The 27378-nt window shown below is 43.3% G+C and overlaps 1 protein-coding gene across 1 annotated transcript; it reads left to right on the top strand.

The window, feature by feature from the left end:
* LHCGR (luteinizing hormone/choriogonadotropin receptor) lies at nucleotides 1-27378 on the top strand. The gene is made up of 11 exons (XM_074168018.1): nucleotides 1-152; nucleotides 10495-10566; nucleotides 13433-13507; nucleotides 15370-15444; nucleotides 15982-16056; nucleotides 16152-16229; nucleotides 19265-19333; nucleotides 20009-20083; nucleotides 21244-21429; nucleotides 23765-23845; nucleotides 26130-27378. The coding sequence occupies exons 1-11, from the start codon at nucleotides 1-3 to the stop codon at nucleotides 27376-27378; spliced, it is 2187 nt and encodes a 728-aa protein (XP_074024119.1).

The raw sequence follows: 27378 nt of genomic DNA, 5'->3' as shown, positions 1-27378 counted from the left end.
ATGGTGCCCGCCCTGCTGCCACTCCTGCTGCTGCCGCCGCTCCTCCTGCCCGCCGCGGCGGGGGGCCGCTGCCCGCACCCCTGCGCCTGCAGCCAGGGCGCCCTGCGCTGCCCGCCCCCGCCACCGGGGGCGCAACCCGCGCCCGACCGCGCGTAAGTACCGCGGGGCGCGATGGTTGGAGAGGCTGCAGGGGTGGGAGTCCCGCGGTGAGGCTCCGCGGGTCGGGAGGGAGGACGCGGTGCCTTTCCCGCGGCCCCGGCGCTCCGCGGTGGTTTCGGGGCGTCGCTGACCCCGCGGAGGTGAGAAGCCTCGGCGGTGCGCTCCGGGGCTGAAGTTTTAAGTTTTACTTTGGGTTTTGAAGGCTGCCGAGAGCCGCCTGAGCGCTGAAAGCCTTGGCAAGACCCCGGCGGCAGCGGTTTTCTCCTCGGGGAGAGGATGCACGTCCTTTCGGGAGGTTTTCTCAGCCGGCAAAGCGCCACACGCTCCGAACCGCACGCCACCAGCCACGGGGACAGCGAGAAGTGGCACAGGTGTCTCAACTTGCTGTGGCAGGAGGCGAAAGCTGCCTTTCCTATTCCAAAAAGAGCGCCTTGCGGTGGCGTAGCGAACTTTTAAAGAACCCTGATCAAAAGGTTGATATTTGGTCTTAAACCTTCTGTCAGTTCTAGGGGGCGGGGGGATGTTAGTTTGTTTTTTTGTCTTTCACAAATCTGACTGACTTCTCACAACCTCGTCTCACAGCTTGTGCAATTTAATGCCCCCTATATTAAAGTATCAAAATCCTCCTAGCAGCACTCTTTGCCAACTTTTCAGGTCCAACTAATTGACAACTTAGTGGCTAATCTTTTTTCCCTCTGTGGTAGTAAAAAAAGCTCCTGTGAGTTTTGACAGCTGTTGGGATCACTGTAGGGTGGTCCATCATATCGTTCTGCCTAATGTTCCTCTGGGAATTAGGATTAAATAATTATAACAATGGGCAATCACAGGCATTCCCTTACCCCACTCCCACCCCATGCTCCAAGCCAGTTTCACTAGACCAGACCAAATACTTGATATATGTAGGTATTCCAGTGTTGTGTTGTTTACAGGCTCAATTACAGCATTTATCTAAACAGTCATGGCGTCAAAATATGGGATTAAATGACCAACAGATAGTGTAGTTGCCCTTTCTAGGATCCCTTGGTTATCTGTGCATGAATTGAGCTGGGATTTTCTTATTGTGCCCCTTTTGGGTAACAAAGCCTGCCTGTGTTTTCCATTTTCATCTGATTTGTTTGTAAATTTGACATGGTCTTGAAATTCCCCAGGGATGATACTATTCCTGATCTCCTCTTTCCTTTCTCCTTAGCTCGAGAATTGATAGGAGCAAGAAATACTAAGTTGTATTAATGTAGAGTCATGTGAATCATCCCTCCAAAGTCAGTTTTTAGAAAAATCTCTGTCCTGGATTTGTTTCCTACCTGTTTCCCTGTGTTACTTTAATGTCAGAGAATGCAGAGCCTGTGGATGCTGGAGAGACTCTCCATAGTTATTGCAACGAGCACGTTTCTTCCTCATTGCTCATATCACACCCAAAGCAGGCAGTGGATCGCTCGTATTGAGTATCCCTGCAGCAACAGAAACAAATGGGGAGGTTAGTTTTTGCAGGGATTTAGTATGTTTATTAGGACAATGCACATCATAGCCCAAAGAGGTTATCAAAATCTCTAAACTTATGTAATTTTTTTTTCTTTCTTTTTTTGGTTTACTCTTCTATTTTTCCTTTTTCTATCAATCACCCCAAGAAGAAACCACATCCCAACCTTAGTGATCAGGTTAAAAGAGATAATGGGCTTATGGCTGCTGCCAATTACACTTCACTCAGATCAACAGGACTAGATGATGGGCAAAAATACAGGAAGAATTTTTCCCTTCAACCTTTAATATAACATTTAATCTTTATGATTGTTCACAAAGTCCAGCTATTAGGCTGGTTGTAGACACCACCTTTACAGTCAGAAGAGTTCAACCAAGATTCTGCTCAATACTCCTACAGAGAAAATATTTACACTCAGATGTCAAAAAAAAAAAAAAATCCCTCTGTCTTTCAGTCTGCATTTGCGGAGACATGTCCAGCTCTTTCTACTTCCAGGCCACATCCAACCTTGTTTATACTGAACCTGGAACTATACTATTAAATTTCCACTTCTTCGTGTTTTGGGGTTTTTTTTTTAATAGAAAGCTTACATCCCTCATACACTTACAAAGCTGTACTGATGAAGGTAGTCTCTAAGCCTCCAAGTGTACATGTATTCTTGCTCTTTTTTTATTTCTTATTCAACTTCTTTTACTTTCCTTTCACCTCTTTCTTTGACTTTCATACTAGTGTCGTCTTATCCACTTAGCTATTGTTTTCCCCTCTCTCTTACTCTTTTTCTCCCCCTCTCTTACTTGTATGGCTTTTCCAGCTTTGTCATTTTACTGACTCCCTCCGTCTTTCCATACTTTACCAATATCTCTTTAGCTCTCCTCTCCTCTTGCACAGCTCTGTCTATGAGAGACAAAGCAAGAGAAAGTTACTTTTGTCCCTTCATAGTCACATCCCTGCCTGTGTACACCAGAGGAATTGCAGCGTAGGGCTTGCAAGTGCACTAATAATTTGGGAAATAAATGCTGCTGCAGGTTGTTCCAACGCAGTTCCTGGCGTACCCACATCCTTATGTTAGTGTCGCTATAACACAGACCAGCCCTGAGAAGACCTTACTAGTGTGCTCAGTCAAGAAAATAAACACCAATACATAACTCCAGCTATACCTGAGTAATTATTCAAGCCCTGATGCTGCAATGAGCTGTGCTTCCGAATGTACTTTTGATAATTTGTTATATCCCAAATATATATCCCGTAGGGAAATTTCAGCCGTTTTTCTTTACCCGATCGATTCTTGCCATGTCATATTATTGCTGGAAGAGTTTTCAGAATGAGTAAACTTCCGACAGGTTGCTGAATTATGTTTTATACAGTATTGACCATATTTTTCTCAGGCTCCTGGTTTTAATTTGGACATTACACAAACACTATAGAAACTCCATTATCCAACACCTTTCTATGCCATTTTGGCTAGAGCAGCTATGTGTCGTCTTAGTCTCAGCTGAAAAATAATCTTTAATACACCATTACATTCTGAAACAAAACATGATTTTTCTTCTTTTGAAGTCTTATATATCCTTCTGGGTTTTTTAGCAAAGTCTACATGGATAGGCACACAACTCCAGCCGTACAGTAATGAGCACTGGATATCTAATATGTTTTTGCCCCTTCAAAAATCTCATTTTTGACATTTTTGTGGAGTCCACTTTGCTGTGCCTGAACACATGCCCCTGTATACAGGCCTTCTGCATTAGGGCAAGTGGCTTGTGATTAGTATCAGCCACCAAATCCAAAGCTTTGGGGCAAAAACCTGACCAAGACATTTCTACCAAGTCTTCACTGTGGGCGTATTTGCCTCATGGGAATGACAGAGAAATTCAGATTCCAGGCCAAAGTGTCTTTCATGGGAGGTGAAGTATCACCCATCATCACCAAACAGAAAGTACTCTTTGGCTGCTTGTGTGATATGTCCAGCATCACAGTTTGCATTCCAGGTAGATAATGCCTGATATACAGGGCTTTAAAAATCAATGCCTATACATTAATTACTTTACATTGCCCCCAGAAGCTGATAAAAATCTTGGGAAAACAGTGGGTTTTCAGTCTTGGTTTAAATCAATATTCCCACTTCTGAGTTAAGTCCAAGGACACCATAAAATAAAATGTTTGGCATTCTCAACAAGGGTCTACCTTCTGTGTTCACCTTTTTGGCATTAGAAATATGGGTAATCCTATAAAATAGAGACACTGAAATACAACAGCCAACCCAGCTACAGTAATTCATTCACACCTATTGCTATAGGGCATGTGTTCTTTTTATTTATTTATTTATTATTAGTTCAACTAATCACTTTTTGCAAAAGGCCGATTGTGTAATACAGAGATTGTCTCCAGTGGTGTGAGTGGGCTTTGGCTATAATTCCTCATCACCAGGACAGCAGGTGGTCCTGCAGTCTTTGGGCATCTAGACCTCCCAAAAGCTTCTCTTGGAGCTCAAGTCTATGTGGTAGAGCAGGAGCAGAAACTTATCTTTCAGCAGATAAAAGTTGCTGTCAGCTTTTCCCAGAAACAACAAAAGGAGTATAGTGGTTTTATGCCACTGTGTCCTTGGATAGACCACCCCATGAACATCTTCTAAAGAGGCCTTACTGCTCCATCTATACATTCACAGCAAGGGAAGCAGAAGGCGGTTTGCTCTCGTGGTCCCTACAGGCCCCGGTATTCCTAATAGAATCATAGAATTGTCTAGGTTGGGAGGGATCTTTAAGATCATCGAGTCCAACCATCAACCTAACACTGACAAAACCACCACTAAACCATGTCCATAACAGGACGATAACCATCCCTGTGAAAAATCCACTCTGAATTTATGATTCCAGAACAAAAATACAGGAAACAAATGCTAGCTGAAGAGAGAACGACAGTGTTTTAGCTACCAGACAAGGCCAGGATTTGGTCCCTCTAGGCTCTGTTCCTGTCTCTCCCTATGTTCTTGGATAGTCTTACAAGTATTTAGCCTGGCCATTTCAAGCCTGACTGCCTAGAATAATGGACCCTGAAAACCTAGCATAATTCACAGAAATGCTAAGGGCTGGTGAATGCTAAAAAAGGCTGGCTGGTTCCCCACTCCTTTCTGTCCATCCTTTCTCTGAGGATGAAAAGTCCTACAATTATCTGGAGCTGCAGTATTGTCAGCTGCTGAATGACAGGGGCGAGTACAAACACGAGTTGTGGTGTATGAGCTGTGAGAGAAACATTACTGTTTTTCTTAAAAGTGCAAAAGTTCATCCTTTAACTAAAAATACTCTTTCAATGTATTAAAGATGGGTGCGTCCCTCCTTTCAAGAGTTACAGAAGTCAGGCATGTTAGATGCATGGGCAAGTTACATGTAGAAAAGCTTTGTAAACCCCAGTTTGTTCTTTCCTTTTTTTGTCAAAAGCTTCCTCAGCTCTGAGAGATGAATAACTGGTCACATTTGAGTGTCACAATCTGAGTGCTATCAGAAAGAAATCAATATCTAATTCCTGCCGGTACCTGCTTGAGTTTCATTGCGTGCTCTCAAAGACATCAGTCACATTCAATAGCAGAGACATCAACACGTGAGATAAGGCCTCGCTTTACTCAGCACTTTGGGAAGAATTAAGCCTGCAACAAGCAGTTCAAAATTCTGTTAACTTAAATGCTTACACATATACACAGGCTGGATTGTGCTTAGCAAGATAAAGGATCTCTTCAAAATGTTGAAAGTATAGAAAGAGACACCTAAACGACCATGTATCCCTTTAACACAGGCAGGTTTTGAGATATAAACCACAGAGGTAAAGTGGACAAGAATAGGGATGGGAACATTCACCTTTTTGGTGAGTTTAAGGCGTCTTCATCAATGTGGAAGGGTCTATGCCTGCTACACCAGTATTTCGAGAGAAGGCTGATTATGAATTGCCTTTTTCCTTTGTTCTTGCTGTTTTGTGAGATGCTTAATGGGACGAGGTAATGTCAATGCAGATGAGTTCACAGTTCCAGCTATTGAGGTGAATTCACGAAAATTAAAAAACAAAAACAAATGAAGCTGAAATACCAAATGGATTAAGTGCCGTCAGGCAGTTTAACTACAGTACGTATTAAAAGTGCTGGGTCATCCCACTCCAATTTACTGGCACAGCTGAGGTGGCTCGGCTCGAAGCAGCATTTCCAAAGGCTTTCTGCAGGCAGGGGCAGCGGGTCAGTCCCAGCCACACACGGTGGGAATTTACTGCCACCACCATGCTGCTCACCGGCAAGTCGCAGGGAGGGAGGAGGCTCTGGGGCTGAAGATTTTAATGTAATTAAAAGCCAAGACCAGGTTTTACTTTTTGCACTTTCAGTCACATTTCTGTTTCTTTTGTAAATGATAATATATTTTTGGAGTTTCCTAAAAGGTGTATTTTGTTTTCCAAGCAGCCCCAAAGATGGTGCAGTTACAAGAGGCTCCTGCTGCCAGGGTTACAGAGCAGGCATTTCTCAGCTTCTACTTTTTACTTCTTCCTGAAGTTCTTTTCCTTAGGGCTCAGAGCATTGAGCCCTACTGCAGGTTATCTCTACCCGTCTGTCCCCTCAGGGGCAAACACATTTTTCACAGAATCACAGACCGATATGTGGTTGGAAGGGACCTCTGGAGATCATCTAGTCTAACCTCCCTGCCAGAGCAGGGTCACCTAGAGCAGGTTGCACAGGAAAGTGTCCAGGTGGGTTTTTAATGTCTCCAGAGAAGGAGACTCCACCACCTCTCTGCTAGCTGCTTATAGAATATTTCATCAACCTCTACATCCTGGGTGGGGGGTCTGTAACAAACTCCCACCATGAAGTCTGCCTTATTGGCTTTCCCCTTGATTCTTACCCATAAACACTCAACACTGTCACTCACATTGCAAACTTCTAGGCATTCAAATCTGTCCCTAACATAGAGGGCCACCCCACCGCCTCTCCTTCCTTGCCTATCCCTTCTGAAAAGTTGGTAGCCATTGATTGCAGCACTCCAGTTGTGTAAGTCTTCCCACCACATTTCTGTGATGGCAACTATATCGTAGTTTTCCTGCTGTACAATGGCCTCCAGCTCCTCCTGTTTGTTGCCCATGCTGTGTGCATTCGCATAGATGCACTTCAGCTGGGCTAATTGTCCTGCCACTTTCCTGGGGGGGACGAACCCTAATTCCCACCTGACCCTGCTCAGACCCTCCTGTAGTTGCCATCCTTGGCCCTTTACCCCTAGGCTCATTACTAGTGGGCCTGGTCTTATCCCCTTCCCCTTTCAATTCTAGTTTAAAGCCCTGGCCATGAGCCTTGCTAACTCTTGGCCTAGTACCCTTTTCCCCTTTCGGAATAGGGTTTTCCCATCCTTTGCCAGCAGGCCCGGGGTCCTGCAAATCAAACTGAGATCAGGGAACCCAAAGCCCTGCTGGTAGCACCAGTTTTGGAGCCAGGCATTGATCTGTCTGGTCTTCTTGTTAACCCATTCATCAGGCCCCAAAACTGGAGGGACACAGGAGAACACGATTTGTGCTCCCGAACCCTTGACAAGTTATCCCAAGGCCCTGAAATCTTTCCTCATTGCCCTCAGACTTCTGCTCTCTAACTCACCACTCTCTGCCTGTAAGACCAAAAGAAGGTAATAATCTGAGGACCTTAGCAGGCCAGGAAGCTTCCTGGTTATAGCCCTAACTGGGCCCCAGGGAGGCAGCAGAGCTCCCTGTGGGAAGGGTCCGGCCTGCACATGGGACCCTCAGTTCCCCTCAGAATGGAACCACCTAGAACTATTGCCCTCCTCTTGCTCCTCACAGAAGCTGTCTTGAAACATCGAGCTGGCTGCTTTGGCAACTCCCTGGATGGGGCTTCATCAGCATCCTCTGTTCCCTCATCATCTGTCTCCAGAGGGCCCTATCTGTTCTGTACGGGCACCTGGGAAGGTCTGGAGGGGACTCTCCTGCTGCCCCGAGCAGGTACCTGCTCCCACTGACCCCCATCCTCTCCTAGTTCCCCTCCTTCTGCCCGGTGACAAGAGGGCAGAGGATCCTCTGCCTCTTGTGGAGCCTCCACCTGCTGTTTATTCCCTAAGGATGGCAGGGGGTGGCTCCACCAACCTATTTCCCTTTCACATTCCCAAATGGTCCTCAACCTTTCCACTTCCTCCTTAACCTCAGCCACCAGGCCGAGCAGATCATTTACCTGGTCATAGCCCACACAGGCGCTGTCTTTGCTGTCCTCCTGCCAGAGTGACAGGCTCAGACATTCCACACAGCCCATCACCTGGACAGCTGCATGTTTCTGTGGTAGGTCAGTTTGGGTCGCTTTATTGCTTTTGACTGTGGCTACAGACCTAGTGGAGACCATCTCTGGATGTTTTCTTTCTAGTCAACCTAGCCTGCCTGCTCTTCCCTTTTTCCTCCCCTCGCACTCACCCATCACACACCACCCTCTGCACAACGCCATCAAACCCTCACCTCGAATTTACCTCAGACCTTCCCGCCGGGTGTTTTCTCTGACCACCTTTAAATCCGCGCGCGGCCCCTGGCCACGCCCCCTCCGCGCCTGATTGGTTGCCGCGGACTTCCTGGTTCCGGCTGGGGCTGTGAGTGGGGGGTCCCTGTGCTGGGAACCCCCCTGTGCAGCGCCATCCCGACCCCACCGCGGGCTCCCCTCAGGCCTCGCCGACCCCACAGTCAAACTCCACACACGACACGACACGACACACCAGCATTCTTCTGGAGACAGGCATGACCCAATCAAAGCGGCGTCAAAAACATATCTATCCTTACAACATCCCTATTAGGTAGGGAAGCACCGTTATTCCCTGTTTACTGACAGGGAGTCAAGGTGCAAGGAAATCGAATTCTTTATCCCAAATCGTACAGACGATTTAGAACGTAGCTAGGAATCGTCTGCCAGGCTCCTTAGTACCTCTAGATTTGTAACCCCAAGACAGACATCTGTGTGAGAGCCTCCCACTATGTTGTATGGGCATGACATCTGTGTATATATATTATATATATAAAACTTGATAAACATTTTTAATTGGCTTCGCATAGAGGGTTATGACAACAAAGAGGGGAAAAAAAAGCAGGTTATGTGAATAGCACGGAAACATTTTAGTCAAAAAAGCCTTGAGGGGCAGTTTTAAGGATGGGAAACAAATGTTTCTGACTAGATATTTGTATTATAAAGCAAAACGGAGCAATTATCTCTTCGCACAAAGATAGCATCTTGAAATATGTTAAATATTTTCCTATGGCCATTATCAGGGAGAGCGTGGTCATAGCTAGATAAACTGCCTGGTAAGAGTGATTCGGATGCAGAGTAGAATGGTAAAATGCAGATGCCTCCCACATCACTATTAACTTCTCAGTCAGAGTAACTAAAAAATTAAAAAGGAAATTACTTGCACTTGCTTTTAATCAACTAACTACACTGATGCAATTGATTAAAAAAAAAAAAAAAAAAGATTTAAAAATCCACCATATCAAGCCTTATTTGGATTCCTTCTACGCTTGTACACAGCCAGAGCATCAGTGAGGTCGGGATGTGACACTGCGATGTTAAAGGGATGCTGCTGGGAGAACATGGTCCAGCAAATGCAAAGATGCTGTTTTATAGAGAAAGCTTTATGTGAATGCCACTTCTTACAATGATCTAACTTGAAATAGCCTATAGCTTCCTTCGACTGTGAATGTAGCAACTCACTTCCATAGGTTATTAATTTACTTAATAGGTTATGATTATTATTGATTTGATGGTGATTAGTCTTAAATTTATGCTGTCGAGGAACTGACCAAATATCATTTGAATTCCGTTTAGCTGAGATCAATGGTAAATGGCTCAGGCGCCAGAGGCACAGGGAACTGCGGGCAAATAAAATGGCATTATGCTTTGGTTTTTATCTCCCTACAGCAGTGGTACAATCCGTAAACAAGGAAACCCCAAACCTTACAATCCAGAGTGGCTGGAAAGCTGCCTGGCAGAAAAGGACCTGGGAGTGTTAGTGGACAGCCGGCTTAACATGAGCCAGCAGTGTGCCCAGGCAGCCAAGAAGGCCAACGGCATCCTGGCCTGTATCAGGAATAGCGTGGCCAGCAGGAGCAGGGAAGTCATCGTGCCTCTGTACTCGGCACTGGTGAGGCCTCACCTCGAGTACTGTGTTCAGTTTTGGGCCCCTCGCTACAGGAAAGACATTGAAGTGCTGGAGCGTGTCCAGAGGAGAGCCACCAAGCTGGTGAGGGGTCTGGAGAACAAGTCCTATGAGGAGAGGCTGAGGGAACTGGGCATGTTTAGTTTGGAGAAGAGGAGGCTGAGGGGAGACCTCATTGCCCTCTACAACTACCTGAAAGGAAACTGTAGAGAGGCGGGGGTTGGCCTCTTCTCCCAAGGGAATAACGACAGGACCAGAGGAAATGGTCTGAAGTTGCGGCAGGGGAGGTTTAGATTAGATATTAGGAAGAATTACTTTACTGAGAGAGTGGTCAAGCACTGGAACAGCCTGCCCAGGGAGGTGGTGGAGTCACCATCCCTGGAGGTATTTAAGAAACGTGTAGACGTGGCTCTTCAGGGCATGCTCTAGTGCCCGGGATTGTTGGTTTGTGGTGGGGTGTTGTGTGTGGGGTTTAGTTGATGGATGCTGCTTGCTTTTTTTTTTTTTTTTTTTTTTTTTTTTTTTTTGGGGGGGGGTGTTGTTGTTTGTTTGGTTTTGTGTTGTGTTTTTTTGTTTGTTTGTGTGTTTTTGTGTTTTGTTTGTTTTTTTTTTTTTTTTTTTTTTTTTTTTAATGTGGTTGGACTCGATGATCTCAAAGGTCCCTTCCAACCACTAAGATTCTGTGATTCTGTGATTCTTTTTTTTCAGATCGTTTACTCATCTCCCTGTAAAAGTAATCCCATCACATGCCTTTGAAGGACTCAGAGATGCCTTCATCATGTAAGTTGACAACATTTTCCATAGACTTTTCCTTCATTTCTTGCTAGAAAGTCTATCATAAACCTCCATCCCAAACAACATCTTTTTACAATAATGTGAAAATGCGTTACTAAAACATACTATTGGTGAAAAAAAATAACACTGGGGAAGGATAAGTATAGCATTTCTCTTCTTATAAGCAGTATATAAAAGATTCTTTGAAAAGGTGTGATTTTTATCAGTTGTTGAACAGATCATATAATGAAATCTTAATCACGTTGGGGAGAACTGGATACAGCTTAATAACTGATGACAGGAGCTTTTGATTGGCAGAGGAGATAGATTTCTATCATCAGACATTACCACTGCAATGATAGCTATGGCATTCCATGATTATACATTTACATAATACTCAAATAAGATATTTCCTGGGCATTTTGCACTGAGATATAAGCTTGGCAGGGGATCAGTAGGACTGAACCCTTTCTTGGATCTTTTGGTTTTAAAGTGCCGTAATTTCACACACCAGGTCCGTGTTGCTTCTCCCCCTTGGCTTTGTACCTATTTTATATCAAGGGCTCAGACATAAGTTCATCTGACTGTTTCTGCCCTCATTTCTGTTGTTATTCCAGATGAAAGATGGCAGGCTTGAGTCTCCATTACTTATTATTTTTCATTTCATCTGCATTGAGTGGTCTATAAAGGACAAAGATGATGACACACCACTGCAATGCAGAACAGGGGAATGACCCTACCCCAGAACCTAAGCAGCAGCACAAATAATGCCCCTTTCTTTTTAAGATGCATTTTTTGTACTTCTCTTCACCTATGAAAAACATGTAGTGCATCAGATATTAAAATATGTGTTAGATGTTACCTAATTTATTTTCAAGGAAACAAAAAGAGAAGTAATAAATCCTTTTCTGGTGCATTCTTGAAGGATGAGGGTAATGCAAATGCCAGAAGAGACTCAACCAGACTAACTGAGCTTTTAGTGCTCATTGGTTAAACCATTTTGGCCAATTTATAAGTTGATGTCTTCCTGTAGCTCTAGCAAGTAGAAAATAAGCTAAACTCTGCTGCATGTATTCCACTGCAATAAAGTATTATGGTACAATCCAATGGTGCTGTATTCTTGCATTCACTTGCATCTTAATGACTAATAAGAATTTATCATTTTCAGACAGGAGACCAACTTAAATCTACAAAGTTTCTCCTACCTGTAGGTCTTGAGGCTAAACTTTCCCAAACTGTATGCATATGCTGTTCTTCACAGATAATTTTTTCTTCATTGACATTTTCCCTTCCATAAAGAGAATTTAATTGATTTCCTTGCATCCTTTTAATGTATCTCTCCAAATTAACAGTGTAGAAATTGATGTATTTGTCTGAAGTAAATCTATAGAATACTTCATAATTTTACTGAGATTGAGTGTTACTTTGAAAAAATGCATATTTTTAAATTATAAATCTCTTAAATCATCTATTTGGCAACTCATCACCAACTGCAAATCAGATGATAAATTATTCTCACTGCCATAACTCATTCAAACATATGTAAATGGGGAGCCAGTGGCAGCCAGGAGGGAGCCCGTGGAAAGACCATGTTTCCGACCCCGGACCTGAAGGAGTCTTTGAGTTCTGTGAGCAGTGACTGGTCCCTCCCAGCCCCCCAGTCTCTGAGGATCAAGCACTCAGCAGCCCACTTGTTCTACATCCATCTTTCATTTATGCGATACCAGAAATAACAATCTCACTGAAGTCTGATTATGGAAAAAATAATGAATATTTCTGTAAGAAATACATAAGTGTTTAATATAAGATTTCTAGTCTGCATCCCCCTTTGCCACTACAAATGAAAAAAAAAAAAATCATTCTGCTCTAAGGGGTTTTATATCAACACCAACAGGAATTGTTTTCTCGTAATTATAATTGAAATTAGATAACTCTCAGGACAGTGACAATGCTGACTCTGATTTTGTAGATGCATTCCAGTTGTTTAGAAAAGATTCTTTCCCTGACAGTGTATGATCTTGAGTTTAGTTTGTGTGCCCTTCCAGTCAATTCTGTCAAGAGAAAACACTGTTGTGAAGACCTTTCCCCTCTATATGTGTCAATATATACTATTTACTTTCAGGAGTCAATTCTGTGTAGCCCCATAAATCTTAATCTAGCAGGCATTTAAGAAGCATTAAATAAGTGGAATTTTTTTTCTCTATATTCAGCATTGGTTATTCTTAACTACATGTGCAGAATAAGAGCATCAGTACATCGAACTCTGACAGTACCTACAAAAACAGTCCTGTTGGTCAGTGCAATGATGAAAAAGAGCCACTTCCTTTCAGTTTGCAGTAATGAAAGTAGCATTTAAATCCGAAAATTATTCATAAAGTGCACTACATGCATATTTGTGTATTTCTACATCTGTGGATTATATGACCATCATCCTGACTTAATAACAGCGTATGAAGCACTGTGAACATCATCTACGTCCTTGCCCATGCAAATAAATTCACTAAAAGGGACCAACGATAGCAGAAAAAGGCTCATGGGCTTGGGCTTACTGTTTGCATTAGTTTTGGCCCTGTGTCACTACCTGACCTACAATTTACTAAGAAGATGGAAACTGGCTGTTATGGAGATAGTTATTCCAAAGGGTTGGCATATCCCCTTCGCAAAAGGCTGGTCTCTGTCAGATCTTACTGGCACCCGCTCTCAGGATGTTTGACGTGAGGCACAGACGCTGCTGCCAGACAAAAATTGGGAGGGGGGTAGAGGGGTGGTGTTTGAACAACTGTGTATAAAAGGAGGAAATACAAAGTAGGAAGCCGATTGCTGGTATCTTTTCCGTTCACATATTGCTTTTTGTCTGCCTTTTTCATTATAGCGAAATCTCACAGAGCGACTCCCTGGAAAGGATAGAAGCGAGCGCCTTTGACAGCCTTCCCACGTTGTCCGAAATGTAAGCATCAGTCAAAGAAATGCACCCATGCTGTGATTTAGGATCAAAGTGTAAACAGTCTGCAAAGAAGTATTCTTGGACCAAATCTTTCTCTTGTTACTTCAGTCAGCTTTGGATTAGATCTATGATGAGAAAGCTTTCTCTCCAAGTACTATATGGAATCATGAGCACTGGGTAAGGTCTAGCCTTGGAGATCTAAATCATGCAAAGACATCTATGCTTAGAAAGTCCCACTGTTTTCAGCGAGCTAAGCGACAGGAATGGAGCTCTGTGTCTACTTCTGCTGTCTCTGTCGAGCTTTCTAAGCCAGGAAATAATTCGAGATGACAACAGATGAGAAAAAAAATCTTCCTTTTTGAAAATGTGGTTTTCAAAGCCCTACAGTATTTAAATACAGCTGCTTAGTATGCATAGCTCTTCTTTCGAGCACTAAAATATTACTTAAACAGAACATGTACTCATTTTAAACTTGACCTGCATAGCACAGGCATCTGAGAGAGAGAGAGTGAGTTAAAGCAATGACTAGGAGAATGCTCTGAAATATTTAGTGAAATTGGAAACTATAAATCTGATTCAATATCTCATTACTGCCTTTTTCACACAGCATGATCAGCAAGCGGCTTAAAAATGGTACAACTAGGTGAGGACAAATAAGCCTTTTTTTTTTTCTCCTCCCTTATATGTGAACTCCATTGAAGCCATTTACTCACTCACACAAGCAAGAGATGCAGAGTAGTGGTGGGTTTAGGGAAGGCATAACAGATTTGATTATGGATAGCCTGTCATTTGCTTAAACCAAAAAGCTAAGCAAGACCACTGAAGAGGTAGAGAAGGCCTTGCACCACACATTGCAGGGGCTTGGTATCCGCAGCTGCACTCAAGACCAATGGATGATCAGGGTGGATGGGTTCAATGGTGTTCTTTGATTTGAACTCCTGTTGCAATTTCATATGCTAAAACCTTTTAATTTTGTAAATCATGCACAGGGAGCTGGACTACAGCTATTAGGCTTTTATGAAAACATATATGTTTACTAGATAGTATAGCTGCAGAAAGTGCTTCTTGATTGAGAGGATCTCGTTTTTTGTGCAACCACCAGGAAACATTATTTCATAGAATCATAGAATTATTTAGGTTTGAAGAGACCCTTAAGATCATCGAGTCCAACCGTAAACCTAACACTGCCAAGTCCACCACTAAACCATGTCCCTCAGCACCACACCTACCCGTCTTTTAAATACCTCCAGGGATGGTGACTGAACCACTTCCCTGGGCAGCCTGTACCAATGCTTGACGACCCTTTCGGTGAGGAAATTTTTCCTAATATCCATCCTAAACCTCCCCTGGTGCAACTTGAGTCTATTTCCTCTCATCCTATCACGTGTTACCTGGGAGAAGAGACCAACACCCACCTCTCGCATACTTATCTACATCTCCCAGTTTATACAGATCTAAGCAGGCATCTGGTGCTTCTAGCCAATGCTCCAACAACAACCACAGTGCTCTGAAAGGTTAAACCACCTGAGGCCCAGAACACATAGCCCAAAGAACCAGCAGACGACAGCAAAATGCTCCCACCAGTGACCAAGATATCCAGACCAGATCCCCTCAGCTCAGTGAGCCGTGAGAATTCAGGAACTGTTACCTTTTGTCTGCTACCTAACAATTACAGGCCATTTTTATTACCAATAGTGCTTCAAAGTGCACTTGTGATGTATTTTTAGGAAGTTTGTTCACAGCAAGAGAGCCTTCTGACATATTCTGCACTTTGCTGTTTTCTGACAAGGCCAATCACTAGCAAAATTCAGGACTTTCCCGAATGTATAATGATTATAATACTGGGTTCTTTTCCCTCATTACAGATTAATCCTGAACACGAAAAATCTGTTGCACATTGAGGACGGAGCGTTCAGAAACCTTCCAAAGCTAAAATACTTGTGAGAAAGCATTCTGTTTCTTTTCTGTTTGCCTGTTGGTTTGGGTTTTTTCCCCTCTAAAGGAGTGGACAAATTACAGAAAGGGGTATAAGGAAGCTTTTCATGCACTACGGTACACTAAAAGTACATACATCATTTATGATAGCTTTAATGGGCAGTTAACCAATAGCAAGGTCTTTCAATAGGCAACAAGATAAAGTAACTCAGGGCAGGGCAGTAATGGACAGACCAGTGGTAAAGTGCTTATTTCTGGAATAAAGCTTTCAGCTAGACAAGATACCAGGCAAAAGAGGCAAATCTCTTCATTGTGCTTAACGTAGAGACAATATATGCTGTATCTCCAGGACACTGCTTGAGGATGCTACAAAACTCAATTTTTACAGGTCTTACAAACACAATTGGAGCCTTGTTAGAAATTATGGTATTTGTCACTCACCTTTTAATACATCATTAAACTCGTACCTACCAAGTTGGCCTCTTGTTGCATTCACTCTGGGAATTTTTTCTCCTGTAAACAGGAATTATGCTTTTCTCTAGGAGCATTTGTAACACTGGAATAAGACAATTTCCAGACCTGACACAGATCTTCTCATTAGAAGCTCATTTTATTTTGTAAGTAGGACCCAACCTAACCCAGCTGTGAGTCTTTCCCATCTTGGTCCTGGATCACTGACAAAAATACCTTTTTTTCCTTTTTTCTCCCAAAGGGAGCTCTGTGATAACTTGCGTATGACAACCATACCACAAAATGCTTTCCAGGGGATGAACAATGAATCACTGACACTGTAAGTAAAATAGTCCTAGCTCCAGTTCCTTCTGTGAGGATAACACTTCTGCTTGAGGAGAGCAGCTCGACTTTATAAAAACCTTGCAATTAAGCCCCCTACAATACATTTGTGTATGATGAGTTAAATTTGGAACACTTAGGAAGTAGATGGGTGCTCTTCAAGGTGAAGAGCAGGGGTTTATCCAAAAGCTAACTTCACTTAGGAATTAAAATAGGATGAGGAATCCAAATCCTCATCTTCCATGCAATGTTGTTTTTAAATAGACCATCAACAGGGCATAAACTCCAAAACCTGCACTGGAGGCCAAGGTCTCTCTCTTTCCCTCAGGGATGTGGTTTCTTGAAATAGGACTTTCAGGGGCTGACCGGGCTGATACTACAGATCTAACACTGCTGAGCTTCACCTGCACAGGATCATAGAATGGTTTAGGTTAGAAGGGACCTTAAAGATCATCGAGTTCCAACCCCCCTGCCATGGGCAGGGACACCTCCCACTAGACCAGGTTGCTCTGGCCACATCCATCCTGGTCTTGAAGAAAATTGCAATCACTCCCCTCTAGTGAACAACTACAGAAATTATCCCTGAAGGGTCCCTCTGAAGAAGGGGAAGGGAGAGAAGAAATCGGTATGAAATACCAATGCTTGTTCTTACCCTGATTTCTCTTGACTCAGCTAATATTGATTCCCATAAGTCTCCCGACCAAGGCTTTCCTTTTAGCAAACTGTAGCTTCATTGCTACAGCCACCTGTGAGACAGGTGGGCTTGATGCTAAGTGAGACACCCCAGCTGAGGAACACAAAGAGCAGCAGAAAGCCAAGGTGAGCCATCATCTGCCAGCATAGCAAGAACCACATAAGGATTTTGAAGCACCTTGTTCCTCACAAAAACTTCCACAAAGAAGTGCTGAAATAGGAAAAAAATCACAAACTGAGCTTCTCTGAAGGATGTGGCTGAAATTCAGGTCTCCTGAGGAAGAATCAGGTAAGCCATAGAGGGCAGGAGCAGGCCACCTACTTTGTATTGTAGCCTCAAACACCAACCTGGAGGCCAGTAAAGCCAACCTTTGTGGACCAGAGTGATTTTTAAAGGGCAGTACACGTCCGGATGGGGAGCCTCGCCTGGAGACAAGTGTCTCTAAAGCCCCTGCACAAAGCTCCACGCAGATTTGAACCCACAAATGAGCTGTGCGCGCAGGAGCAAGTACTGCAGCTGGCTGGACTGGGCCCTCCATCAGGCTAATGTGCCAGCATGACAATAATTTCAACACAGATTTTATGTATTGACCAGTACCAATCTGAAACCATTAGAGGAACTGAGCATAAACGTGATTGAAGACTACTCCATGCAATGTTAAAGAGGAGCAATTGCTTAGATTAGGGCATCATTTCATCTTACGAGCTTCCTTCCTACCAGCAAGTTCTCAAAATAACTTCAGCAAAATTATGATTCTGTTAATGGTGCAAGAAAATGAACATACAAGAGATGGAGAAAGGTGCTTAAATTTTTTACTGTAACCCTAAAGTGTAATAAATGAAAGAGAGTCTAATGCAGTCAGGAAACGGCCAAAGATCATTTTTCTGCCATCCTTTTGTGATAGGGAGCTCACCACAAGAAAAGAATTACCTTATCAGCAGCTTTCTAATAGTAGAGCTACGCATTAAGTCCACCCCATGTGGTTAACTGTAATTAGCTGAAGTAATTCCAGTTGTTGTAGCATGGTCTGGTGAAACACAAGTAATCTATGGAGGTGTAAAGTTAGCCTGCAGTAACAGTTTGCACTACAAATAGCTAATTTAGCCTTTCCAACAATTAGTGTTTCATGTGGAATGGGGAACTGATCTTACACATCATCATGTCTTTTAAGCAAATCACTAATTTCAGCATTGTCCTGGGGTAGGCCCCTTCTATCAAATGCAGCTGAGCTCACCACACTTCCAGCTTTTCTTGGGAGCAGGTTCCACAGCCCCAGTTTCTGCTGTCCCAAAAACAAGTGGAAAAGCAACAACAGAACTTTCACATAATTTATAAACAGCTAAATTTTCTATTAGGGCTTAACATAGAAGAAAAGAATCACTATGTACAAATCATAGAATGGTTTGGAAGGGACCTTAAAGATCATCCAGTTCCAACCCCCCTACCATGGGCAGGGACACCTCCCACCAGACCAGGTTGCTCAAAGCCCCATCCAGCCTGGCCTTGAACACCTCCAGGGATGGGGCAGCCACAGCTTCTCTGGGCAACCTGTTCCAGTGCCTCACCACCCTTACAGTAATGAATTTCTTTCTAATATCTAATCTAAATCATAAATGGTTATATTGAAGTTAGATTGGAAACATTCACATAATATCACCAATGGATTTTTTCCTCAGTGAAATCAGACCCACAGGTTAGATTTCCTAATGCAGGAGAAGAGCTGGACTTCAGGTGGAGCAGAGCCCAGCCTTAGGGTGGGGAGTCAAGAACCCAGAGTGGCACCGAGTGTCCCTGTGCGGCTCAGGGGACAGCGAGGTTTCCACAGCACAAGTGGAGCCTGGCAGCAGTACTTTAGAGGAGGTCATTGACCACAAGACGATGCACGACTCACCCCTGCCTCTCTGCAATGCCATCTCTTAGGCTGCTGGAAGATTTGTCCGTCCACAGAGGATCTGCAATCCAGCAGATCTAGGCTTTAGAGTTGCTTTCCTCTTCTCTGGCCCTTGAAGTCTTCCATTTACACTTGCTGACACCACAAAATCCAGGTCTAATGTCTTGTTTCTGGATCTCAGCTCAAGGTAGTCACAGGTGAGCCACTCGGAGGAAGGAGGAGCTGTAGGGAAGCAGAAGTTCTTTTCAACAGCTAAACAGGAAGGTGCTTGGGGAATTTAAACTGCAATTTTATCTTAAAGTCATGCAATAGTTACCTATGTTCTTTATAAGCCAGACCCTGTAATCATTAAAATGAATGCAGCATTAAGATTTGACACCTGTAGTACAGAACATAATCTGGTCTTTTCCAAATCTTTTTCCCTTACGTGTTTTCTTTTAATCCCCAGCAAATTATATAAAAATGGATTTGAAGATATCCACAGCCATGCCTTCAATGGGACAAAGTTGAATCAATTGTGAGTATGCTTCCCCTCCTCAGTTGATTTTTTTTAAACAGTAAATAATAGTTCAAATACAGCCAAAGGCTCTTCCTTCAGCATAACTGGCTGTGTCTTGCTTTTTCTGATACCCATTAGAAAACTGTGTGTTTCAGTGTTGTTGGAACTCGGTTGTTAATCCAGCAGCACTTACTGCTTTTCCTGAAACACCATCCCTTAGAATGCTGCAGTTTTCAGGAGAAAAGCTCATCATTTTTAATAAAATTTAATAAATTCTTAAACTTAGCAGCAATAGTGGAAAGCTTGAAACCTTAGCCCAAACTGAGGAACCTACATTTTACATCTGGAAACGGTCACTTGTTTTTAAATCCCTCTCACACGCTCTGCGACGAGCCTCTTGGTTTGGCCAAAACTTCTGCTGTGTTTTTGTAGGCTGCTACTGCAGTGAAGGAACCAGACTGTTTGGTCGTGGTTTAAATCAGAAGAAATTGGAAATGTTCAGAATTAAGTGTAGATGATAATAATCTGATGGCATCAGCAGAGGGAAAGGTTGCAAGGGAAGCATGAGCCAGATATTCCAACAGCAACCACTGTGGTGGGAGGGAGGATCAGGAGGAAATAGACAGGAAGAAGCAGCCAAAAAAAGGGTTATTTTAAAATAAAGACATAAAGAGTTAATGTTTGATTCCACAGAATCCTGAAGGACAATAAGAACCTCAGGCGGATACACAATGATGCCCTGAGAGGAGCCACAGGGCCAGACGTTCTGTAAGTACCCACCACTCCATCACCTGGGTGTACTGGTGTCCCACAGGAACCACGCTGTGCTGCAGCCTCCCAGCAAACATAGGCTTTGGGTCTGGAAGGAGACTTGGTCTCTTACTCTCTGCTTGTAAACCAGAAACATGTCAAAGGAACACCATGAAATTACAGGGTGGAAGGCTCAGTTTGCACCGTGACTGGTTCTAGCGTTGGCATCGACCTCTGCCCCACTGATATTTTGTCCTTTGCTTTATTTGTGTTGGATCCTCCTTATCCTGCCTTATATTCTGACATTACCCAATAACTGCTTTTTTTGGTAGGATGACTATGTTTTTACAATATATTATTTACAATTTTGTTATAAAAGTGAACCAGCTGATTGCATGCTATAAGCCTGTGCTGAATAAAACACATTATTGTTGTCCTCATGCTTTATTAATCAAGTGCTTACTGAAGGGCTGCACTGGCTCTAACTCCATGCAATAAAAACACAATGGGTGGCTCTGTAAATACCACTCTGTGCCTCATGTGCCATTTTGTTGCTTTTATTGGTGCTTTACAGTACATGTTATTACTAATATCACAATTGTAGCCTTTCCCCCCCCTGTTTAACAGCCTCACTCTGAAAATCCTTGGTCGTGTTAATGGCCTTTCGTCACACAAACAGCCCCCCTGAAGTCTGTCTTAGACTGCTTAAGTGTTTCTTGGCAAGAATGATGGTCTCTTTTATGTGTTTTAATTAATAACCATTAATTAAGATTCCTAGCCAAGAAGAAAGCCATCAGGGTGTCCTACCTATTAAGCTGTCTGGAGAGTCACGTTCACCCACTTTATCTACCTTTCCCTCAACTAAAGTTCCATCACTTGCTCCATGCGTGGTGCCTTTCAAACAGAGGGGTCAGGACACAACCCCTGGCGCGGTGGGTTGTAATTTCTCCAGGAAAAAGCAAGCTTCTTGCCACACTGGGCTTTCTGGGCCATCCTGGGGATGTTCTCACCCTATTGCTCCATAGTTTCACAGACCACGTTTCTGAGCTGGGTATCAGGTGCTGAAGAGGCTTTGCAGATTCAGACCTTTGTGAAAAAACGAGTGGCTGATACCTACCATTGTGCTTTGGTGGTATTTTTATAGGTATGAAAAGAAAATAGAATGCTCTATTTTCCAGGGATATTTCTTCAACGGCACTGGAGTCCCTGCCTAGTTACGGGCTCGAGGCCATTCAAGTCTTAAATGCAACGTCATCTTACTCATTGAAGAGACTGCCACCGCTGGATAAATTCAGCAGTCTTCTGGAAGCTGTACTAACGTATCCCAGCCACTGCTGTGCTTTTCGAAATCTAAGGACAGAAAAGTAAGTCTGAATAGCACGTTACTGTATCGCAGTACTTCAGAAGCTCCAAAATGGCAATTCTGCTTTATTCAGCTCACAAGGTTTGATTATCCTAATTCCGGTTACAAGGAAGCTGGGGTATGTAGGAAGGCCCTGCACGAAACAACAGATCTCTGCTAAAGCCAGGAAAATTATTTCCATTTATTTTTTAACAGAAACAGATCTCATCCTGTGCCCAGGTTCTTCCAGCAGGAACATTATTCTACATTTGCTTAAAGCTTGGGGTTTTTTTGGTATCTCAATAAAAAAAAGCCTACTGGCACACGGAAGATATACCTCCATCAATAGCACATTGTCCTTTTAAAAAATAAAAATAAAGAAGCCCCTGTAGCCTTTTGCAGTGTAGCTTATTTAATGCAGGTGATATGCTGACATTGTAGAAAAGGCAAATTTCAAAAGCCGAAATTAGGACCTGACACAAGCCTACGGGAAGAGGTTACTCAGCTAAGTAGTCAGTGTTGCTCTCCCTGGAACTGGGAACTGTGGTGCAGAGAGAACTTTGCATCCGCTAATTTGGGGCAGTCACTGAGACAACTGGAGCTAATTATTCAGCAGTTTTCTATCAAAAAAGTCAACTCTCAGTTGCCTTTAGGCAGCCAAAGCAACTCCAAATGAGTTTAGCTGAAGCTGTGAGGATCCCACACTTCTTGTCCGTCTCAAACGAAGGCTACAGAAAAGACAGAGCAGTCATTTGTGGGAAGTCTGATCTATGTCACTGCCACGCCACGGCATCAGGACTGTGTTGCAAAGGCAGGAAGAGAATCCAATTCTTTAGGGTAAAATTAGGGGTGATGCTATGCTTTCTCTGCCTACCTCATTTTACGAAGTGGTTCCTGCTGCTGCAAGAGTAGAGCAAAGATCCTACAGTCAAGGGTTTCCATTGCTGCCGATCTCTGATTCGTCCCAGATCAAGTCTCTGAGTGTATTAAACACAGAAGCAACTCTGGGACAAAAAAAACCAAACCAAACCAAAAACAAAAACAAAACAACCAAACAATACACAAATACACAAATGTTTTATTCATTCTGATGAAGGTAACTATGTTTTTGATAGTATATTTTCAGGTGCTTGACTTTGCAACATGATCATGCTCTATAAAAACAGAGGTGCTTTAGTAAATCACTTTCTTACATTTAGTGTCTGTTTTCTTAGTAAACTGGGAAAAAGAAACCCTGCAAATCTGGGAACTAGACTGCCCTCCTAGCTGGGGCATCAGCAGAGTTCAGAGCTTGTGGTCAAACAGCTACAACCTGTTCCCGTCTCCTTCTGTCACTCTGTACTCTCCATACAGTCATCCCACACAGTTTTTACTGCCTCTGGCCCATATCCCATTCCTTAGCACCTATGGACTGCACCCTCTGATCAGTGAGATATGGTGACAAGGTCTTATGTACATCTGACCAGGGAAGCAGGTTCACTTCAGTCAGTATCATGGACATTAGGGAAATAAAGTCCTCAGACCACATATTCATGAGATTTCTGGGTTAGAACTGTGGTGTGCTTATTCCCTGAGCCATGGTGGAAGGGAGCATTCAGTTCCCTAGAGTTTCTTCCACTGGCCTGAAGGGGCGGGGAGGGGGGCATGCAGGTTATACCACATCTTCAAAAAATTGCAAGAAAAAACAACTTTTCTTGCCATCCCATTATTTATAAGCCTGACACAGGGGCATAGATTACTATCTTAGTTCTCTCATTACACATAAAAATTTCTATAACCTTCCAGGTGTCTGCTTCTCCTAAGAGTACACAAAAGAGCTTAGTGTTTTTGCTGGCTCTTCTTACTGTCCCAGCAATTAGGTCAGACAGAGCCCTTTCCACTCACACTGGTAGAGTACCTGGCCCAGACTTTCAAAGCTTCACAAGCAGAGATTTTGCCATCTATGTCATCTTTCAACTTGTACTTTTCAAATTGCTTTACTTCCAGCATGTGAAGTCTACCTCCAGATCCCAAACTGCTACCATTCGAACTGGTGGAGAACCTGTCCCACTTCAATGCAACATTTCATAAGGCAAAACCTACCTTTTAATTCCAGCTCAAGTTATTTCACTATAAAAAGATACATCATAAACAATAATGATGCTGAAAGATCATCCTTATACCCCCCCATGAGGTACCTTCTGCTCCCGCAGTATTTGAAGTCTTCTGCCTGCTTCCAGAGGTCTGTGGGAACGTTCACACCGCTGTGAGGCCAACTTGAGCTTACCTCACACATCTGCGAAGATCATTTGGAGAGAAAATGAACATTTGGCCAAAATCCAGACTGAAACTCAACTTTCTTTTCATCCTTCTTTCAGACAAAATTCCTGGCTTTCCATTTTTGACAACTTCTCCAAAGAGTGTGAAAGCACCATGAGGAAACCAACTAATGAAATATTGTAAGTACCTCTCTGAATACAGATGCTGGAAGTAGCAAATACAGGCCTCCCCCCCCGCCACTGTTCATGTGTTTTTTCTAGAACAGCGTGTCTTTTGCTGCTGATTCAGTCAACTTACAAGTTGCACAGTGGTAATTTTATTATCATTAAACCAAGATTTTCAATTTTGATGTTCAAAAGGAAAGAAAGAAAAACATAATTTTATGAGCTTTACTCACTCCAGCTTCTCTTCTGAATTCTTGAAAGACTTTCAAAGCAGTGATTAAATATTTAAGAAAGTTAATGGCCTAATGGAGACTTCTCATGCCCCGAGATAATTGCAGTTGTTTGTGAGTCAAAGAAGAGCTGCTACTGTTAATATTTTTTCGCCTATAGAAAGGACAATTAGAAGTCTGTATGTCAGTAGTTTTCCATGGTAGAAATAGAGTTCCTGAGTTAGAAGTTTGATGACCCCATGCAATTGGTTTACCTCTTCCAAATGCATCTTTCCATATCATCACGGTTCTCTTTGGCAGTGTTCAGTGGGACAATGAAAAAGGCTAACATCAAAACTGTTGTGTTGGCCAGGAAGGTTGACGCAGGCTCTAAACCAATATTTAGTGGAGAAGTTTAAGGATTTGCTACTATCCATCCCTCGTCAGCTAAATGGGTGACCTTGGGACTTCTCATCAGCCCTGACGCAGGGGCAGAGCATTGTCAAGTCTAGAAAAACACAAGGTTATGGTCACAAAATTCCAACAGCTAAATACAGCTGAAATATGATTGATTCACTGGTATACTGACTTCCTCGGACATTATCTTGTTTGCTGGTTGGTGAGGCTTCCTTCACTTGCTGTTAGGTTTTATTCAGCCTTTTGTAAAGCCACAGCTGCCTTGAATCTCTTGTCACCGCTCCTCATTTGCTGCCTGCCTGCAGCATTTTTGAGTGCCTCGCTTAGTCAGTCCTGTCCACTCCACTCCTAACTGCAAAACTGAAGCACTTCAAGACTACAAACAGGCAAAGTCCAGGCAGTCAACAAGCCCAAGAGTATGTTGCCTCTATTGGGGATGGCTGTGGGGAGAAGAAAGGTGAGGCAAGCAAATAAACACAGAGCATTAGATCACATTATAAAGGCAAGTGAAGCAACTCCCCAGTAAGAAATACGATCACAAATCACAAGTACCTACACCAGAGCGATCCTCCTGCTTCGGATTAGCAGCTGTTGCACTCCTACTGTGCATTAAATAGTCTGCCCAGTCTATTGGCTCCTGAAGCTTTTTGCTAAGTCCCAATCCCAGCAATTCTCTGAGGAGACATGATATTAAGCAAATAGAAGGAAGGCCATGATTCATGACCTGAAAGTTGAAAAGTTTGGGAAACACAGCAGAAATCAGCCCAAAGTCCCGAGTTCTTCCTAGAAGGAAAAAAAACAGCTTGCACAAGGCAGATTTACATGTTTTACCATGTTTACATGGCCTCGCAGAAAATCACAATCTTTATTTATTTATAAATAGAGTCAAACATATTCCCTGCTCTTCCAGTTTAACCTAGGCAAGTAAAAGCAAGATACTGGGCAGTTTGTAATGTAAGGAGAGAAGAGTTAGGATAACAAGACTGGGAAGTTATTTGCCCAACAGGAATAGCTGAAAAGCAGCTCAGCTTCATTTGCCAGTTAAGATGCCACTCCAGAAAAATAGTTTAACATACATGCTTCAGTAGATGCGGAAGTTTAAGCATGTATTCAAGTTATCCGAAAGCTACTAGTTTTCTGTAGAGTTGTCCTCAATAGAGATACTTTCCAGGTCTCAGTCTGCAGACTGAGTGTTTGCCCACCAAATGTTCACAGTTGGGATGATTGAATAGTTGGAACGTTTCTTAAGGGAGGTAAGGGTGCACAGTTAAAATCCTTAGGTTATTTTAGTTTGGCTTCTATAACTGTCTAACAAACCTATATGCATCAAACCCATAATCCGTCAATTCAAGTATTACTGTAATTTGAACTGCAGCCAACTGGCAGCATGAGAAAGATGGCTCACAAAGCAATGAAGATAAAGGACTTACAAATAAGTAAGTTGTATAAGAAAGCATTCCTGCGGACGTGACTGTGACCTCTGCTGCTCTCCATGGCTGCTGCCCAAGCGAAAGGCATTGTTACAAGGCTTCATTATATGTAAACACCCTGTAGAAACACATCTAGGAAGGAACTGTTTTAGAACAACTGTTATCTGTTGTATTTCACAAAAGAGTGTGAGCAACATGTAACAACTAGTTTACTTCTATTTGGGGGGGTTGTTTTTTTAATAGCTACAGAGATGACTCTTACAACACATCACTGTGGTCAGCAGAAAAGAACACGTACCTGTTTGCAACAGATGAAGAAACCTCTCCTTACAGCTACTCAGCCATTTTCGATGACAGCGAAATGACTGGCTTTGACTTTGAGTATGACTTTTGTCAGCCTAAGATACTCACGTGCACTCCAGAACCAGATGCATTTAATCCCTGCGAAGACATCCTGGGATACAGCTTTCTCAGAGTTCTGATCTGGTTTATAAACATCCTTGCCATTGCTGGCAATTTCACTGTGCTCCTCGTTCTCATAACTAGCCATTACAAGCTCACTGTCCCTCGCTTCCTCATGTGCAACCTATCCTTTGCCGATTTTTGCATGGGGCTTTACCTGCTGCTCATTGCTTCCGTGGACGCCCAGACAAGCGGTCAGTACTACAACCACGCCATAGACTGGCAGACAGGCAGCGGCTGCAGCACAGCCGGCTTTTTCACTGTGTTCGCCAGCGAGCTCTCGGTGTACACACTGACGGTGATCACAGTGGAAAGGTGGCACACCATCACCTACGCCATGCAGCTGGATCGAAAGCTGCGACTGCGTCACGCCGTGCCCATCATGCTCGCCGGCTGGATATTCTCCATTTTAATTGCAACGCTGCCTCTCCTAGGGGTCAGCAGTTACATGAAGGTCAGCATTTGCTTACCCATGGATATCGAAACGGGTCTTTCCCAAGCATACATACTGCTGATCTTAGTGCTCAATGTTGTTGCCTTCATTGTCATTTGTGCTTGCTACATTAAGATTTATATCGCAGTTCAGAATCCAGAGCTGGTGGCTGCCAATAAAGATACCAAGGTTGCCAAGAGAATGGCGATACTCATCTTCACGGATTTTACCTGCATGGCCCCCATCTCCTTTTTTGCCATATCCGCTGCCTTTAAAGTACCTCTCATCACAGTGACAAACTCCAAGATCTTGCTGGTTTTATTTTACCCTGTCAACTCTTGTGCAAACCCGTTTCTCTACGCAATTTTCACCAAAGCATTTCGGAGGGATTTCTTTCTGCTGATGAGCAAGCTTGGATGCTGCAAGAGCCGAGCGGAGCTTTACAGGATGAACTATTTCTCTGCTTATACTTCCAACTGCAAGAACAGCAGCTCAGCCCCAGGCCCTAGCAAAGCCTCACGAGCGCTGCTGCTCTTGTCGGCATTAGAGAAGCCGTATCCTGCAGTACGAGACAAGGTGTCTTGCAACGAAAACTAA

Source organism: Numenius arquata, chromosome 2 (assembly GCF_964106895.1).
Source record: "Numenius arquata chromosome 2, bNumArq3.hap1.1, whole genome shotgun sequence".
Lineage (NCBI taxonomy): Eukaryota > Metazoa > Chordata > Aves > Charadriiformes > Scolopacidae > Numenius > Numenius arquata.
The sequence above is the reverse complement of the archived record's forward strand: the minus strand, read 5'-3'. Positions and strand labels throughout refer to the sequence as shown.